The sequence below is a fragment of the Eleutherodactylus coqui genome, chromosome 1, assembly GCF_035609145.1.
Source record: "Eleutherodactylus coqui strain aEleCoq1 chromosome 1, aEleCoq1.hap1, whole genome shotgun sequence".
In the NCBI taxonomy this organism is placed as follows: Eukaryota; Metazoa; Chordata; class Amphibia; order Anura; family Eleutherodactylidae; genus Eleutherodactylus; species Eleutherodactylus coqui.
The window spans coordinates 298,656,664-298,673,243 of NC_089837.1; the positions used below are offsets into that span (position 1 = coordinate 298,656,664).

A 16,580-nucleotide genomic window follows, 5' to 3' on the forward strand; every position below is an offset into this window, starting at 1 on the left:
AGGGAGGATGAAATTACGCACCTAAGGCCCCCGGATTTATCCGCGGACCTTACCTCAACTTCTTCGCACGCGCCCATCGCCAAAACGGCAGACGCATGTGCAAAAGTCGAGTATTACCAGGGTAATTTAAAAGCTCCCTGCTCTTGGCTACAAAACTTAGCTGAAAGTGGTTCCTGAGCACGTGGATAATGGCGATCACGTAAAAGTTTTAAAAAAAAAAGTTGAAGTTTCATCTCCCCTCACCGATGCGATCGGTGAGAGGAGATGAAACTTTTTCCCGAGGTCTCCGTATTTGAACCCCGACAGGTTCCTCCTCCGTGGACCTTCCCGACATTCTGCACATGCGACCCCCAGCAAAATGCTGGACACATGCGCAGGAGGCAGGGAGCCCAGGAAACGTAAAGTCTCCTTGCTCCCAGCGACCAATGGGAGCAGTGAGCGGTCCCCGGTCACATGATAAAAAGATAGCGATCTACCTTTTGGCCGGTCTCACATGACCAGATAGGAATTACAGATTACGCATGAGTCTGATCCGCGGTAATACGCAGATCAATTGCATTGGATTACACAATTCCGCTCACATTAGTAAGTTGGAATTGCGTAATCCACTCACAGAAAAGAGAACGCAGCAGGTTCTATTTTACCGTGGATATCCGTAGCATAGAGCCTATTGTGCTCCATGGTCATGGATATACCCGCAGCCCATACGCAACTACGTTGCATACGGGCTGCGGGTACCCGCGTCATCGCTAAGCGACGGGGTGGGAAATACAAACAAAAAAAAGGTACTGCGCATGACTGCCCCTAAGAGAGTTAACAGACCTGGCAGGGTGAACAGAGAGGTGGTGTTGGAGCTGCAGGGACCCAGGAAGGGGGACTATTAGCTAATTAATTATTAATTGTTGGACATAGCTGTGAAGGATTTTAAAAAAACAAAATCAAGTCAAAAGGTTTGCCTAACTTTTTTTTTATTTTTGAAATCCACAAGAGTAAAGCTAGGCATTCATTCCATACCATTTACTGTATGACTTGTGTGAAACAGGAAGTGGGCAACTTGAGAAATATGTACATAGTTGCAAAAGGTTGTAGAATGTGATGTATTCCCCTGACCTCTGGTATAAATGTAGCCATAGAGCAGTCTCTTCTTATCTATCTAACAGCTGCTATCAGCTACTCCACAAGGACAATGAATAAATAAGCATATACATTAATAGCATAAAGATGCTAGATGGATCTTCAAACCATTTCATTAAACATCCCAGTGAGCATTGAGTAAATTACATACAACATCGCTTTGTTCTGTGTGGATTAAAACAGTACTGCTGATATCTCGCACTAAACAATAAAATAATGACTAAACAATAAAATGGATAATGGCTGACGTTGTCTGTGGCTTCAAGCAAAGCAGGAAAATGAGAACAATCATCACAGCAGGTGCTGGCTGGTGAATTAAAACACTTACTAAATGGCGTGCAGTTATTACGTGGGTTTTTATAGTTGGACTCTGTTCTGATGGCTTTTATTAGGCTCTCTTCAGTGTTTCCGTTTTCCTAGTTCATCATGGATGCACAAAACCAAAATCCTTGTTGGGGACAGATCCATCCAATGATGAACCCCACAGACTCATTGGGCTACGGCTAGCTTCTGCATGTGGCACTACTTTGCTCAGAGAGCAGATCCGTTCCAGAATTCTAGGCAGAGTCTCTGATGGAAATGTGAACAGAGCCTTAGATGTACATAAACTTACTGGTTTGATTGGGAAAATATTGCAAATTGGTTGTAATATTGTGTTTGGAGCTGGGCTCACTGGTTCAGGAGTATCTGTTTCATGCTGCCCAAACAGGCCACAGGAACTTGGGATAGGGATGCCTATTGCCCCCTTGTAGGTCTTATTCTGAAATGCTGCAGTGTTTTCAAAATAAACACACTTTGGAGTTTGACTCCTGAATGGAGGCAGGCCTTGCACCTGTAGCATCAACTCTCACTTCCTGTACACACAAGGTAATAGAGCTGTTGGTCGGTATTAGTGTACCATGTATCCAACAGAAGTATGGGTGGAGACATGGGTTTGCGGCCCTGAGTTCCAGGTGACGCCCTAGCATCCACCTGACAGCTGTCGCTGCCGATCTCCGCTCCCGCCGATGCCGGCAGTCTACGGCTTGCAGTGTGCTGCCGCCAGCCTCCTTCTCAGCTAGACACTCTTGCGTCTCCGTTCCTGTGGGCTGCCAGGTGATACACAGCCAAGGCTCACCCGCTGGAAGCGCAACAACTGCTGCCAACAGGAGGATTATGGAGCCTATACAGCACAAGAAGAAGCCCTAGAAGGAGGAGAATGGAGGCTGTACCCCACCACAGCCGCTGCTCTGACGATGGAGGCTGTCCACCACCGGAAATCACATGGGCGATTCCCTGCAACTGAAGCCGGCCAACCCATGTCTCCACCCAGACTTCCAGTGGAGACATTGTACACTAATATGCTGTGGATGGGGAGAGGCTGGTATAACCCAGCTCTGATTCTTAGCTCGGCTCCTGAATCAAAAGTGTGTCTTTTTTTTCTTATTTTCAGAAACTGTGCAGCATCTCAGAATAAAACCTACATGGGGCAAAGAGCGTCCTTGTCCTGGGTTCATGTTGCCCATTGTTTGGTAAACATGTAAACTGTCCTTTCAAGACTACATTTACATGGGCCAGTGCGGTTGGTCCAATATCCCACTATTTAAACTAATCTATATTTTTTTTTTCCCACTGTAAGCACAATGCGCTTTGCGAGAAAATTTCACTGTGCTACCTGCGACTTTGCACGCAACAGTCTCACATTTTTTCCATAAGAAAAATTTTAAAATCGCATCACATGTACATGCGAGTGCAATGTGATTAATTTTTTATTTTTTTGGTCTCCTCTAACTCGCCTATAGGAAATAATGGGAGCGGTTTCTGCAAGTTTGCAGGAAAATAGAGCATGCTGCATTATGGCAAGAGAAAAATCGCATATGCAAATAGGCCAATTTAAAAAATGGGCTGTTTCAGTGCGAGTTTTGTTTCTTGTAACATACAAAGAAAAAAAATGTTTAGTACGGTATTAGCCATTAGAGCAAAATGTGATTATTTTCGGTAAACAAAATAATTTTGTGGACCTCATGCCTTTCAATGGCTAAAAAAAAGGCATTGTTATAGAAAGCTTTAGAACCTACTTGTGGTTCTTCTCTAGGCTTAATGGAATAGATCTGATGGGTAGATGGAGACATACGAAAAGGCACAGATGTGGTGTGCTTTAAGGCAGCTTTCACACTCGCTTACAAAATTGTGCGAGCTTCTGTTGACGCGACAGCACTACAAAACGCATGTTTGTGAAACCCATGCTTTCCAATGGGTTCCTTCACATTAGTGATGTTTTTATTTAACGTTAGAAACTTCCATTGACTTTCATGATAAATTGCATGATTTTTATCGCAGGTGGCAGCGATGCAGGTTTATTCTCAAAAAGCATCACCGACCCTACAAAATGCTGCGATATCGTTGTGATTTTTGTAGCCGCAATATCGCTGTCATCTGTATGAGAGAGGCCTAATTTGCACTTAACACCATACTAGAACAGGATGAAAAGAGGAGTGAATATATAATAAGGTCACTGATGAGGTTTTTGAAAGTTTTATGGTCTTTAAATTGGTGTTAGGGGGTCACCAGGCCAGCGTGTTATCTGTGCTCCAGATTTCTCATTTTCTAGTGATGCATGAAACAACTTCCAATGTTGATTCCGGTCTTGACAGTGTCAAAGATGGTCATAAAAGTGTACTCCCAAATTCTTCAATGACATTGAGATTTGAAGTTGCCACTTAATATAGTAACTTTTATATGTTCTATGTTGTGTTTGTGACTAGAAAAGTGCTCTGCCACAGGTAATTCTGTCTTTCTCTGTTTAAGGGTGACTACCCACTACAGTTCTTTTTCACTGCGAAATTCGGTGATAAATCGCCTGCGGAGCTCGCAAGACACGCTTTCCATAGGATAACTATGGAAAGCGCAGCCTGGCGTCCACGAGTGGAAAATCCTAGTGATTTTCCGCTCGCGTGATTACAATCGCAGCATGCCAGAATTCTCCACGGTGAGCCTATCAATTAGAAAAGGTCATCGCGGAGACGTTACAGTGCTCCTCTCTCCTTACCTCACTGTGGAATATTGCTAGCGATATTCTGTCGCGTCCATGGACAGGTGGCCTAATTGTGTGTCGATGAGGCCTCATCCTCGCTTTACGTTTTTGTTCTGTTTCTCCAACATAAAGGCCCCCAACAGGACATTTACTGCATCAGATCAGATACACAACATTGGACGAGGAACATGTGAATGTCCCTGGGATCTTATAGTCCTGCTGTGTGTTGGGGATTTGTATCCTGTCTGTGGTCAGGACATGTGAGCAGGTCTTACAGATCCTTACATGACAGGGATAAGTTCCTTTTTTTGCATCAGAGGACAATGCACTTCTGATTATAAGGCTCTCAAATTTAGAGGTTGCCTGTAACACAGAAGAAGAGGGTCTGGGAGTATGAATTTCAGACAGTCATCGTTGTGTAGGGTATGATTGAGTTTCTCTGCGGTTTTCCTTAGCACCTCTAGCTGTGGTTTGTAGGTCCCAACTAGAGGTATACGATCATTTCTTTCCTTCTCCTTGTATTAGAGTAGTTGATTCCTGGGTATCCTGGTGGCTCTGATGATTTGGTCATCAATTATGGTGGGATGGTAGCCCTGATTTAAAAATGTCCTTTTAAGATGGTATAGATGTTGCTCTGTCTATTGGGTTGGAGCAGATTGGTTGTATCTGATGGTCTGGCTGTAGACTATGGGCTTTTTGATGCGTTTAGAATGGAAATGGTCCCATCAGGGGTATGAGGGCCAATCAATAGATTTTTGGTATATGGATGTCTGTATTGAGTTGTCACAGCTAAAGGTACTAGGGAAGATTTTGTCTATTTTTGATACTTTATGTGGAAAGTCTAGTTGGGTTCATGATTTGTATTCCATACTGGTGTAATAACTGTTTGGTTTTTTTTTACAATGTACCAATTAAAGGAGCAATTCAGGAAATTTATATATCTATTCTGCACTTCTCTTCCAATCTCCAGGTCACTTGATCAGCACTCTGACAACACTCTGTGTCCTGCAGTTAATGGAGCAGCTTTATGACAACTGTCAAAGGAAAACTGTCTCTTGTCCATAACCAATTACAGTGCAGCTTTCTTTTAAACAAAAGAAGTGAAAGCTTAGCCGTGATCGATTGCTGTGAGCAAGAAAGGCAGCTTTCCTTCTATGACAGTTTTCATATCTGCCCCATTAAGTGCAGGACACGGGGGTATCGGTGCTGGCCATGTGACCTGGGAAAAAGCACAGAATACACAACCTGGAGGAGACGAGCTACAGAATGGGATTCTTCACAATAGAGTTCAGTGATACAGGGATGAATTTCTCAAAAAATAAAATCCCGGAGTGCTTCTTTAACTATGCTCACTACTTTGGCTGTACCATTAAGTTTGCTCCTTTTTTTATATATTTCAGGTCATTGGAAAATTTGTATCCAGTCTGTGGACACATCATAAAACGATTAGTGTTTTCTTCAGCGTGTGGAGCCTGCCCCCACACCCATATCCTGCTAAACCACGGCCTTTACCTGTGTGTTCCGGTGTTTCCCGTGCGATCCTTCCTGCGGGAGCGCCTCGTGGGCCACTCCAGAGTTTACTCAGCGTTCAGTGGCTCCAATGGTGAAAATGACAAGATCCAAAACATTTCAGGCCTACCTGCCATCCTGCCACAGAACATACAGCTGTATTCACTGCAGAGCTCACCTGGCAAATCACGATGAGCTCATTTCAAAGGTAAAATTAGATTTTTTTTTTTTGATAAACTCTTCCCATGGGCTTTACTCACTATTAGGCCGCCTGCAGACGGCCAGGTCGGATCCGGCAGCGAGAATTCTCGCCGCGGGACCCTACCCGAGCGCCTGCAGAGAGCACCGCGTACTCGCCCGCGCCCCGCAGCTCTGGATCTTTCATGTGCCGGCTGCCGGGCTAGCCAGCGCATGCGCAGACCGGGGCCGACGGCGGGTGAGTGCCATTTTATGCCTCGCGAGATTTCGCTCGGTCGTCTGCATAGGATTGCGTTTGTTAACGCAATCCTATGCAGGCTTCCAGCGGCGGAAATCCCGCCTGTCTGAAGGCGGCCTTACTACTAGTTGGTGAGCAGTTACTATATCTAGTATGTCACGGTACTTATGCTGGCTCTTTGTTTATTGGGAAAAACCATGCAATCTTCCTATACTATAATAACGTCTTATAATGGGCCTATGTGTATTTCTAAGAATATTAGATCATCAGTACTCATCATCCCTGTCCCCAGAGGAGCTCACAATCTATATACAGCACTACAAAATATGTCAGTGCTATGCAAATAAAACCTAATTTTTGCTTTTGGATTTTGGGTGCTTGCTGACTGTATGAGCTTTTTAGTCCATGTTTTATATCTTGCCATAAATTTGTTTGTTGTGATCTTATGCGGTGTTTGTATCAGGCTAGTTTCACACGGGCGATCACTATTTTTGCTGTGAGAAAATCGCTGCATATTCCCATCTGTGTTCCTACGACTTGTGAGTCAGCGATGATTTTTCTTGAGAATAATCTCGTGTCGCTGCCACTCACAATAAAATCGCTCAGTTTTTTGTTTAATTCCAAAAGTGAATAGGACTTTCTAATGTTAAAATTGCATTGCACAAAAATCGCAAGTTTGTGTGTTGCGATGTGATAAAAAGGAGGCTCCGTAGGGAAACGTGGGATATTTTAAAAAAATGAGCGTAAGTGGAATCCCCAGTGCAGATGTGGAATTTCCGCCTGGACCCTCCGCATAAACGTTCCACTGCACTTACTGTAGCAGCAAAGTGGACGAGCCCAAATGCCATAGAAAAAAACCCGTCCAGAAACTGACGTGTGGCGTGGAATTCAAATCCACCCCCTGTTAATGGTGAATTTGGCACAGGAATTGGCAATAAAATCTGATTCATACGTGCTGCTGTGTGAACAGAGTGAAGAGAAAAAAAACCCAGAGTGGGGATGAGTATAGAAACGCTGCCAATACACAATGTATTTCTCTTGCATATTGATGCGCAGTGTCCACACATCAGTGTGCATGGATCAATGACAGTCCATTGACTCCACCGCGTATCACATCCGTGCAACAAACGTGTGATATGCAGTGATCACAGTCGTGGACATGAGCCTTAAGGCCGGACTCACATAACCTGTTCGGACTCTGTGGATTCTGATTGTGAGCCCGGCCAGTGACCCTGTGTACCTCACTAAACTGTATTGTGGCTGCGTGTATTTACTGAAAAAATAGAGCAGGCTGCCGTTTTTCTTACACATTCGCGGATTAGGCAATTCTTATCCGGGAATGTAAAGGAAAAATAAAAAATCCATGCCTTTCAATACCTGCGTTTTACCATGGATCGTCCAGACAGTGGTCGCGTTATCTGCAATTCAGATCTGGTCCTTTGAGACCGGCCTAAGTGTGTTGTGGTTTTTTTTGTTTGTTTGTTTGTTTTATTTTTTACAACAAAGGTTCTCATTTGTTGTCCAGTTGCAGCCGGCATAAAAATCGCCACCGACTCGTTAGGCTGGGTTCACACAGGACGGATTCCCGTCGGAAATCTTGCGGTTTGGCCGCAGCAAAAACCGCGAGATTTCCGCCGGGAGAACCGCCGCGGTCTAAGCCGCGGCGGCTTTGAAGCGGCCCGGCCGCATGCTTTTCCGTTGCGGCCGGCTCTCCCATAGAGGAGAGCGCGGCCGTGACATAAATAAACAAAAACACGAAAGTAAACAGACATGCTGCTTCTTCGGGAACCGCAGCCGCGGTTTCAGCGGGTTTACCGCAGCGGATTGGCCGTCCCGTGTGGACGAGGTTTCTGAGAAACCTCGTCCACATGGCTGGCTAATCCCGAGATTAGCGGCCGCGGGCGGATCTGCTGTGGCAGAACCGCGGCAAATCCGCCCTGTGTGAACCTAGGCTTAGGCAGTTTAAGCACTGATTGTTCAGTGTTTTTACATAGAAATGTGAAACTGAATGATCTGTCTGCCTGAGGGAAGCAGCGCCAACGGCAGACGAGAATCGTGAAATTCTCAGCCCCTTGCAGAAGGGCCGTAATTCATGTTACTCTGGGTGGCATATGTCCACTGATGTTGCTAGTTTATCCAAATAGACTCCCTCTAGCAGCAACGCATCAAACAACAAAAAATACAGAAAAAAAGATGGTTTCTATTCCGCAGCAGTTGAATGATCAGGAGAAATGTTTTTTTACGAGGAGGAAGTGGTTGTCGGGAGTTGTGATTACAGGTTTTGATTAGTTGCTCTGCAGGCTAATAGGTCTTGAATGGCTCTTCCTACATCCACTTGGTAGTCCATGTAACATGGTCAACAATTGAACAACGCATAAGAATTCGTTCACTACTTGCTACAAATCGCATACAATGTTCGTTTTTTTTTTCCCCCACCGGTATAAAAATAATCGTTCGCTCATCTGCACGTCGTTACATGTGAGCAGTGATCATTTAGTTGTAAACCATCACTAAAACAGTGAATATGAACACTATGCGACTGTATTTGCAAATGATTTATCTGCCTGTATAGACAGGCTGCACAAGCCAATTCTGTCATCATTCGCTTGTACAAGTGTTTTATCGCTCCGTGAAAAGGGAGCCTGTGTGAATGGTCAGGCTGGGAAGTCAACTTTTTAACCATGCGCTATGGAAAGCCCGACTCCATTCTTCACTAGAGCATGTTAAAAGTATTAATGTGGATTAACCTTTAATAGAAACATGGCAACCATTTTCACATAGCCGTATCGTAAGCCAAAACACAGAAGGGGTGGAAATATTTCTCGTATACTTTTTTTTTTTTTTTTTTTTTTTTTTCCCTCTGTTTATTTTCCACTCCTGGTTTTGGCTTACATATACTAACTAAAGTATTGCTGTGAGAGAGAGGAATTTAGTTTAGGGAAGTGGGGGTTTTCTGCGCTGGTTTGTGTGAAAAATCATGCATGCAAATAGCCGCTTTGACTATAATGTTACTGTATGCTCAAAATACAGCCAAGAGAATTATTTCACTAGGTTACTTGTCATGTATGTAAAATCATTCACTGTCTTCAAGTACTGTGATAAGACTAAAGCATTAAGGCATTTTTTTTGAATGATGATCGCTGTGTCTAAACAGGCAGCCATCATGCACTGTTTGTTCGTCGTTGACTTTTAGCAAGCTAAAAGTCAGTGATGAGCCTTATTAGCGCTGCGCTAAGTTCTAAGCAGGATACCAGTTTATAGCATTCTTTCAGCTGGTATCCCGCACGGAGCTCTCAGCGAGAGCTCAGAGAACAAGGCAGCGGTCAACGCTCCTGCTGTTCTCGGGGGTATCAGCTCAGCAGGATACCAGCTGACAGCTCCGATAACAAAGCAGCTGCTGTTTTCTGAAACAGTCAGCAGTGCCCTGCTCCCCCTGTGCTTAACTCTCAAGTAGCTAATTAGCTACTTTAAAAATTTATGCAAGGATGATTGTTCAAAACTGTCACTCTAACAGCGATTTTTGAGCGTTCATCTTTCAGTGTAAATAGGCCTTTAAAGGGGTTTTCGGAGTACATAAGAGGGGAAAAAAAACCTCTTCCTCTCCTGCTGCCTCAATGCTCCCGCACTGCACTGTGTCAGTTCTTTGGTGTTTTGTTGCCAAGCGCTGCAGCGGTCAAATGGGTTTACCCACATGACTGCTGCAGACAATAAAAAGCCCGACTGGGGATGTTAGTGATGTGTCTTTAAGCTTGCCGGGGCATCTACATTAAAAGCCCATGTAACAGGTTAAAGCAACGTCACCAGGTCTTCTGGTCAGATTCTGTGGTGTCGGCCTGCCGTTTATTTTATATAGTTTTGGGCATGAGTGGCCTCAAACTACTTAAAATAGCTCAGGAAACCCCTTCAATTGAAGAGGGAGCCTCTTCACATTTTAGGCTCACATCACCGTTTTCTTTTTAATTTTCCTGTTCTGTCCAAAGAGCAGAAAAACTGGTAAAAATAGATCCAGTAATATACCCATTGATTGTCTCAGTTTAATGTCTCCTTCTCACAGGCGACAGTCCGCGGTTTTCATGCGATGCAACTTTGACAGTAGGATTTTTCTACTGTCAAAGCCCTAAACTAAGCCCTAGTCGCAGGAAAAAAAATACATTAGTCACCCAGAAGCGCTGTCCAGCTCCGCTGCATCTTCTTCCCGGCACTAGCCTTTAGCATCTCTTCTGGACGGAGATTGGAAAATCCCCGCCTCCAGGAAGCGCTGGGTGTGATTGACTAAGCTAAGGCCCTCAGCTAATCAGAGCCAGCACTCGTTGAACCAATCACAGCCATTCAATGAATACAATGAATGTCTTTGACTGGTTTAGCGAGTGCTGGCTCAGATTGGCTGAGGGCCTCAGCCAATCACAGCCAGCACTTTCTGGAGGCGGCAAGACCGTGTGGAGACCCAATTCTGTTCCCAGGAGCAGATTCATTCCATCCTTAAAGGGGTGGTCTCGCGAAACCAAGTGGGGTTATACACTTCCGTATGGCCATATTAATGCACTTTGTAATATACATCATGCATTAAATATGAGCCATACAGAAGTTATTCCACTTACCTGCTCCGTTGCTAGCGTCCTCGTCTCCATGGTTCCGTCTAAATTCGCTGGCAGCTTGCTTTTTTAGACGCGCTTGCGCAGTCCGGTCTTCTCCATTCAGCACGAGCCGCTTCAGTGTGCTCCCCGCTACAGCTCTTCTGCGCATGCGCAGACGAGCTGTCACTGCTCGGGAGCGCGCTGAAGCGGCCATTCTGCACCATCCTCTGTTAGAGGAAGGTGCAGAAACTGGAGCTGCCCAGCGGAGAAGACCAGCCCAGCCCAGCAGCCCCGAGAAGCCTCCCAGGTAAGTGATGGGTCGGGGGGGGCTGTCGCTAGGCCGGGGGGGCTGTCGCTGCGATGGGGGGGGCTGTCGCTAGGCCGGGGGGGCTGTCGCTAGGCCGGGGGAGCTGTCGCTAGGCCGGGGGGGCTGTCGCTAGGCCGGGGGAGCTGTCGCTAGGCCGGGGGGAGCTGTCGCTAGGCCGGGGGGAGCTGTCGCTAGGCCGGGGGGAGCTGTCGCTAGGCCGGGGGGAGCTGTCGCTAGGCCGGGGGGAGCTGTCGCTAGGCCGGGGGGAGCTGTCGCTAGGCCGGGGGGAGCTGTCGCTAGGCCGGGGGGGGCTGTCGCTAGGCCGGGGGGAGCTGTCGCTAGGCCGGGGGGGGCTGTCGCTAGGCCGGGGGGGGCTGTCGCTAGGCCGGGGGGGGGCTGTCGCTAGGCCGGGGGAGCTAGCGCTAGGCCGGGGGGGGGCTGTCGCTAGGCCGGGGGAGCTAGCGCTAGGCCGGGGGGGCTGTCGCTGCGCCGGGGGGGCTGTCGCTGCGCCGGGGGGGCTGTCGCTAGGCCGGGGGGGCTGTCGCTGCGCCGGGGGAGCTAGCGCTAGGCCGGGGGGGCTGTCGCTGCGATGGGGGGGGGGCTGTCGCTGCGCCGGGGGAACTAGCGCTGGGGAGCCGGGGGCTAGCGCCGGTTACCTGCTGTCTGGTCGGCGGCTGCGGGGCGTCTGGTCGGCGGCTGCGATGCGTCCGGTTGCCATGGAGACACAGCTGGCGGCGTCTCGGGAGCGCGCACGTCGGGCTGCAGCGAGCGACTGGGAAAGAGCCGGCGGCCATCTTGAGGAAACTTTTATAACTTGCTGAAACGCTGGAACGGTAAGTACGAACCAGCTAGAAATGTAATTTACAGGGGGGCTTTGTAATGTATGTTTAATGGGGGGGACTGGGCAAAAAAAAAAATTAACTGCTTCCTCGAGACATCTCCTTTAATAATGGAAACCAGATTGAATTTACCTTGCCAGATTGTGCACAGGGTTTTTCTGGCTACATTGGACTCAATGAAGGATGGACACAGTCATCAGTTCCATTCCTACCTGTTTGGGCTTCAGTTTAATCACATTAAGTATGTGCAGTTGTAAACTACAGCTGCATTTCAAACAAAAATGGATCTGTAAAAAAACTAAGTGGAACGAATGTCTTAAGGGCTTTTTCACATCAGCATTATGTCCCATGTTGGGGATTTCCATTTTTTCCCCTCCCAATCTGATTTTTAATGGGCTTTTAAAATAATTAAATAGAAATGTGTTTTTTTTTTTTCTGTTCCATTTTGGTTTGCTTTTTTTTTTTTTTTTTTTTGAAAAACCCATTAAAATCAATTGGGCTGGGAGTGAGAGAGGCAAATTATTATTTTTTTTTCTTTTCTTTTCTTGTTCTGCTTTACTGCTCCAAAAAACAGAACAGAGATATTGAATTGCCTAACTGGGGCTGTAATGCTGGTGTGAATAATCCCTTAGTGTCTCTTAATCTTAGTGTCTGCATACGTTTTCTCTGTCTGTCTTTGGAGCAGAAGAGGTCCTTAAAACAGAATTGAGTTTAATGGATTTTCAAAAAAATGTAAGGCCCCTGTCCACAGCAGTGATGAATCACGCAGTCTAAAGCTTTCCATAGCGTTGCTATGGAAAGCGCTGGCCCCCTGTCCACAAGCAGAGAATCATTGTGACTCTCCGCTCGCGGCCGGTAACTCGCAGCATGCTGCGAATTGCCCCGATTCTCCGCGGTCAGCCCATCTATCAGATTAGGCTGACCGGCGGAGATTCGTCTGCCACACCTGAAAGATTGAAAGATTGATAGCTCTAGTGATCATTTTGCATAAAGTACTAATGGGCACTAATGCCCATTAAGCAATTTATCAGGTTCATTTGCATGTAAATGAGCCTTCAGCAGCTGTTTGCAAATCCCAACATGTGGTCTGAACTTTGCACTCAGCTGCATTGTCTTCGCACAGGCTGTCAGTTGAATACAATGTAAACAGCTGCTCCCGTGGAGAACAGTGTGCAGTCCCTGCTATCTCTCTCTGGCTGAATGATAGATTTTATGATGTCCTAAAAATCATCGTTCAGCCAAAGAGTGAAAGATGGAAGTGTTTACACGCAACGATTATCACTCAAACGCCATAATTTGAACAAATTTTGAGCGATAATCGTTGCGTGTACATGGTGCTTTAGGCTTGGGGTGCTTTCACACGGGGGTATTGTACGTTTTGGTCACGTAAACATGCTGCACAAAACGCAGCATATATACGCAAGTATGTACATTATTGCACAACGTATTTACTCGCTTCATATACTTTGTGTGTATTTATGCCCCGAAATATTGTATAAAGATAGGACAAACCCCTTTTTTGTGTCTGAAATACACTGTAAAAATGTGCGAATGTGAATGAACCCCTTGAAAGCAATGGGTTCTGTTCACATGAATTACATGCGTGCATAAACATGTGGCATATATCCGCTCGCGTGTGTGGGTTATTTGCTTGCTTTGTTTGTTACAACATTTACTCATGCTAAGTCTGGGTAATTGGCTCACAAGGATCAGTCTGCTGGGTTATTAGACAGAATGCCACAGAGGAAGGTTCATGCCAAATACAGGCTTTTCTGTTTAAAAGTAGCACGACTTTATTCTGCTGCAAATAAAATCTGTTATCGCAGCCATCAAAGTACATCCTTGTCGCAGTGTTTCCCAAACTCCAGTCCCCAAGTAGCCCCACAGGTCATGTTTTCTGGATTTTCTAAGTATTGCACAGGTGATGTAATTGTTGATGCCTCAGACATTGCCACAGGTGTTGAGGATATCCTGAAAACATGACCTGTGGGCTCCATGAGGACTGGGGAACACGGAGTAGCCATTAACACAGTAGCACCCTGGCTAACAGGCTCAGAGCCTACCACCCAGCCACTCAAAGCTTGTGGTGACTTATCACACTGGCTCCTTCCAACAGGCAGACTTCACCTTGGAGCTGTGGTTTTCAATGCAGTTAAATTCTTTGTGACTGCCATGTCAGTTACTTTAGATCACCAGTCACAACATGACACAATTGACCATGGTTAGATGGCTTCTCTAGACTTCTGTTCATCTCACCCAGCTTGTCTTGGATGGGATGCAGACGTCGCAACAAAAACCTGCTTGAAATGTCATTTAGTAGCTGCATTGCTATAATATGATCTACTGAAATGTGGTTTTACACCTCCAGGGTTCATACGCGTCATAGAAATCCTGGAGTACCTGGAATTTGATGAAAGTCATGGAATACCTGAAAATGTCACAAAATTCTCTGATTTGTCATGGATTTTTGTTTTTTGTCATGGAAATTATTATTACTCAAAAAAATAATTCCGAGATTCTTGTGTGTTTTTAGTTATGCTTGTCCAAAACAATTTCTTTATTCCATTACGATCCAGTATTGTGTTTAACACTATAGGCCAAAGGAATACAAATTCATTTTTTTATTTTTTTTGTATAAACAGAGCTTAAAACACACAAAAATTCCAATACTCAGTCTTCAAAATCTGAAATATTTTTTGTATTAAGTGCATTGAAGTTTTTGTTCTCAGCCGGCCTCAAATCCCCAATCATGAGATGGTTGAGGATTTCGTTATTTAAAAAAATATGTATTTACTGAAAATAGCTGGACTTAGCAGGGTGTGTCTTTTTTATTTTGTGTATAAAAAAAATCAATAAGGTTGCCTTCACACTTGTGAGAAAATTATGCATTTTTTGAGCGATGTGAGTGAAAGTGCATGATTATGAAACCACTGGTTTCCTTCACATTTGCAAAGTTGCGAGGGGGGGGGGGGGGGTTGGGGGAATAACGGTATGCCCTATTTTTCAGCTTTTTTTTTTTTTTTTTTTTTTTTCTCCTTTCTCCCATGTTTCCCTACCGAGCCTCCTTTTATCACATCGCAAAGCAGGAACTTGCTATTTTAGTGCGATGTGTTTTTATTATCAGGAAGTCATATTGACCTTCGCACTAAAAAATTGCGGCAAAATCGCATCTGGCAGCCATGTTTTTGCAAGAAAAAGCAGTTTTGATGCTCAAAAATCGTGGGGAAAAAGTTGCGATCTTGCTACAATATTCATGCAGCGATATTGTGATCGCCAGTGTGAAGGATCCCTAAACTTTTGATTCCGTGTATTTGGAGTTCCACGAGTGTCATGGAAAAATCTTTTCGAAAACCCGTATGAACTCTGCACCTGCGTTTGGAGTCCTTTTTTAAACGTGATCAGTTTTCAATTGAATGTGGACTGACTACATATTGAAGCAGAACTCATGCATGTATTGCACACTCCACAAGCTTTACCCTGGGAAGTCTGCCAGAGTTCTTCCTCCAAGCCAGCACAACACATAGAATGCACACTCCTGGCTGGTGGGTGGTGGCTGGGCTTTTCCCTCCACCTCCCTGTCCTTATCAGTTCACCTATTTTGCTTTGCAGTGTACTGATAAAACGGTCCCTTCAATATTGAAGGCAGTCAGAAGCTCTTCAGTTTGCTGCCCTCTGTCATTGACTTTAATGCAAAAAATAAAACAAATAAAATGGGTGCTTTTGAGGGATTTTTGGAGAACAATAACGCTGAAAGCTGCACTACTTTTTTATTTTTTTTCAACCATTCAGGAAAACCGATGGCCAACGGAACTCTGTAAAACTGAACCTAATAAAATGTATTGCTCTCTATGGCTAATTTGACACGGGTGAGTGATTTCCCCCTCTCTCACCCCCTCCCCTTTTCCCCCGGCAGATTTGAGGCATTTTGCATCAAAAATGTCTTGCATCACTGCAGAGAAACAACGGACCTCCAGCGCAGCTGCTGCAGAGAATCACTGAGCATTTCCAATTGTTTTCAATGGGAAACCTTGCATCGTACGTGAGCACCTAGTACTGGGTATGATGCTGTGCCAGCCACATTGAAAACAATGGGCAATGTGAGGGCACACCCAAAGAGAAGACATGCAGGGATAAAAAAAAAGTGTGTGTATATGTATGTGTATATATATATATATATATATATATAAATATATATATATTATAAATCCCCCCCCCCACAACACATAGGGAAAATAGAAAGGGACTTGTTATTTGTATAGTGCCACCTTATTCCACAGCGCTCTCAGGTAATTTATTTATTACCCCCACCACCACCAAGCTGGGTGCTCCTTTCACCGACCTCGGAAGGATGGAAGGCCGAGTCAACCTTTTGTGGGAGGAAATAATTGCTCATGTGTATGGCCCCATTCTAAAGAATGTGATTCATATTTGTGCGTCTCATAACACAAATAAATCACACACGCGATTCTCGGCCGTGTGAAGCCAGCCTGTGGGTCCAGTTTGCTTCAGGTGTGTTTTTTTTATTTTTTTTAAATGATGGAAAAAACGGACTGAGAAACAAACACAGCTAGGAAACCACCCTTAGTATAATAAGTACACATTTGCACCACAGTATATGCTAAGTTGCTTGTGGAGTGTCACACTGTACAGACCCCAACACTGAGGCTCTGACAGCAATGGGTTCAGCAGCGACCTGCACACGATGGTGGTATTGCTGTGATCTTACACCACTTAGCTGTAGCCTATGCCATCCTTCATCCCAACTTGC

At 45.3% G+C, this 16,580-nt stretch overlaps 1 protein-coding gene across 1 annotated transcript in view; it reads left to right on the forward strand.

The window, feature by feature from the left end:
• The window catches only part of YPEL2 (yippee like 2), a 61,638-nt gene that overhangs the window by 11,637 nt on the left and 33,421 nt on the right, over positions 1-16,580 (forward strand). The window contains exon 2 of the mRNA XM_066591855.1: positions 5,548-5,864. Coding sequence (XP_066447952.1) covers positions 5,748-5,864 — 117 coding nt within the window. The 5' untranslated portion in view covers positions 5,548-5,747. The remainder of the gene's footprint in view (positions 1-5,547; positions 5,865-16,580) is intronic.